The sequence below is a fragment of the Plectropomus leopardus genome, unplaced genomic scaffold (assembly GCF_008729295.1).
Source record: "Plectropomus leopardus isolate mb unplaced genomic scaffold, YSFRI_Pleo_2.0 unplaced_scaffold168, whole genome shotgun sequence".
NCBI classification, from domain to species: Eukaryota; Metazoa; Chordata; class Actinopteri; order Perciformes; family Serranidae; genus Plectropomus; species Plectropomus leopardus.
The window spans coordinates 1-2676 of NW_024618054.1; the positions used below are offsets into that span (position 1 = coordinate 1).

At 43.2% G+C, this 2676-nt stretch overlaps 1 protein-coding gene across 1 annotated transcript; it reads left to right on the forward strand.

Annotated features, from left to right (window-relative positions):
- The first annotated feature begins 301 nt into the window (after positions 1-301).
- On the forward strand, positions 302-2667 carry LOC121964701 (protein FAM163A-like). Its single transcript, XM_042514899.1, has 2 exons — positions 302-394; positions 770-2667. The coding sequence occupies exons 1-2, from the start codon at positions 302-304 to the stop codon at positions 1166-1168; spliced, it is 492 nt and encodes a 163-aa protein (XP_042370833.1). The 3' UTR covers positions 1169-2667.
- The last annotated feature ends 9 nt before the right edge of the window (positions 2668-2676 follow it).

Below are 2676 nucleotides of genomic sequence, written 5' to 3' on the forward strand. Positions count from 1 at the left end.
CAGGTGTCTACATGATGGCAGTCCATTTCTGTTCTAATCCTAATGCATGCTTAAGTCATTTACAGTGTGCATGTTCTCCACCTAATTCCCTCCACATAAATTATAGAATGACCTTTTGAGTTCGCCCTATTAACGCACTTACTTACATCGAAAATATATTCCATCACATTGCGTCTGTGTTTGCTGTGATGCTGACCTTTGCATGACTTGATTAAACTTCACATTTGCTATGCAGTGGGAGGCTCTTGTTAATGATGTCACTTCCTGTGCCTGTGTCAGAGTTTGATGGAGAGCTGGTCGGATGACAGCTGGAACTGTTGTCATAACTGGAGGAATACTGGCCACAGTGATACTTCTGTGTATCATAGCTGTGCTCTGCTACTGTAGACTCCAGGTACGCCTCTTTTGTGTGTTTGTGTGTGTGTGTGTGTGTGTGTGTGTGTGTGTGTGTGTGTGTGTGTGTGTGTGTGTGTCTGTGTGTGTGTGTGTGTGTGTGTGTGTGTGTGTCTCTGTGTGTCTGTGTGTGAAAGATGTATACATTCCCATTTCATTATTAATCCTTCCAGACAGTCGGCTGGAGAAGAGTAATACATCAGCATTGTTTTCAAAATGCAAATATATGTTAAATATATTAAAATAATCACATAGTACCGGCTATGTCATGTATTATGTATGTATTCCCATTATAAAGGTTAAAGGTCACTGTGACCTTAGAAAGGCGGTTTATTCTTTTATTTTTGACATGTGGTGAAATTCTCTCTCAATGCAGTACTACTGCTGTAAGAAGAATGGGTCTGACAGCGGTTCCATCTCTCAGCAACACTTTGCCTGCAATGCCTGCAGTGTCTCCGGCCTGGATGGGTCGATTGTCACCCCGCTGTCCATGTCGCCACCAGAGCCGCCCGGATCCTCTGACCCAACCAAACCCACAGGGAGGCAACGCACTTACTGCCCCACCTGCTCACCGTATGACTCGCCCTTCTACATCCGTACCACTGATGAAATGCGCAACGGTGGCGAGCGCATCACCTACATGCCCACGCACTATGAGAACCAGGCGCTGGCCATGCCGCTGCCCTCTGTCCGAGGCTCCCTGCTGAGGGACACTCACAGAGGGCGGCCTCCGGAGTTTTACACCAACACCAGAGCCGTCAGCACTGAGGTGTGACCAACCCCCGAAAAACCCCAACACCACCCATACACACACAGACACACCTGTCTTCACTCACGCACACACACCAGCACCAACACTAACAGGACCGCAAACTTAGTTTTGACACCTACTGCAGCTGCCAGTGAGGATCTGCAGCATAAAGGCCCACTGTTTGTGAAGGTTATCACATTTGTTTAGGGTTTGGGGGGATTAAAGAGAGAATTGTTTTAGCCGACTGCTGAAAGTGACAAGCAAGGATCACTCTCAAAGCTAGTTTCTCACTTTATACCCTTACATTTTAAGTTTTCATGTTCAGTAAGATAGTAATTCTGTAATTGATGGTAGATTAAACTGTAGTTTTCTTGTAAGAAAATGTCTCTATGCTCCCACATGAAGGGTATGGTTGTAAACTTGTAATCTGTCTGTTGACTGTTACTGTGTCTTTACTGACTGAGGGCTATCTTAGATAAATTATGTTTTCCCCCTGCTACACATCTTCCTACTGACTGCCAAAAAGACAAAAAAGGAGTATGATGCAGTAAATATGAAGCAATGTTTTCATGATAAGCAGAAGGCAGACTGAAATACATTTGAAGAAGTCCCAAGAATTGAACATCCCATCTGCAGTTTTCTGGATCTCTGGAAACATGCTTGAGTTACAGGAAAGGTGGAAGAGGACAAACGACCTGAACTTTCTCTATGCAAGCTGTCTGGCAAACCACTGCAGCTCTTCATTTCCAGTCTGCTTCTTTCAGCAGTTTTTGTTCCATCGGGTGAGATATGGTGATGCTGCACATGTAGATAGACATACAAGCATTTAAACCTGGATCATGGATACAGTAGCTCTCCTGGGTTGCTAGATCCACACTGAACCTCCTCTTTCTCCCCCAAGGTGTAAAACATGTGAACGAGCAAGGGCGCCTGAGCCCTTGAATGCAACAGTGGAAAGCTTGAAATGAACTGAGTGAATTTCTCTTTTGACCGTGATGCAAAAAGTTTGATATGTAAATATTCACCAGAAGGCAACAAACACGTCTCTTGATCCCATTGTGTTCTCTATGGACAGAGATGCACCCTGAGATTTGATGTATTTTGAATGAGGGAGTGTGATTTACTAGTTTGTGCTAATTTGTCCACACACTCCTCCTATACTCCTGTACTACTCTCATGTTGAATCTGTGAAATGCAAATAATCATGTCATTTCTTTTAATTTTTTTTTTCATATTGTGAGAAGTCAGATTACACGTTTATGTGATAGAGAACCTTTTCACAGCATTCATTTTTTTACATAACACTTACCCAACATTGCCTGTCATACACAATAATATTTCCAGTGATATTTGTCTTTATATTTATGTGTACAGCAGGATGCAGTGAGGCTGAATAAGCAGTGCAAGTAACCTTAAGGACTTGAATGGTGTGATAATTGTTATTTGACAAGATTTTCGGACAGGCCTGGTGTTATCATTCACATCATTCACACATTAATCTGTTAAACCCGGGAGCATCATCACTTTTCTCA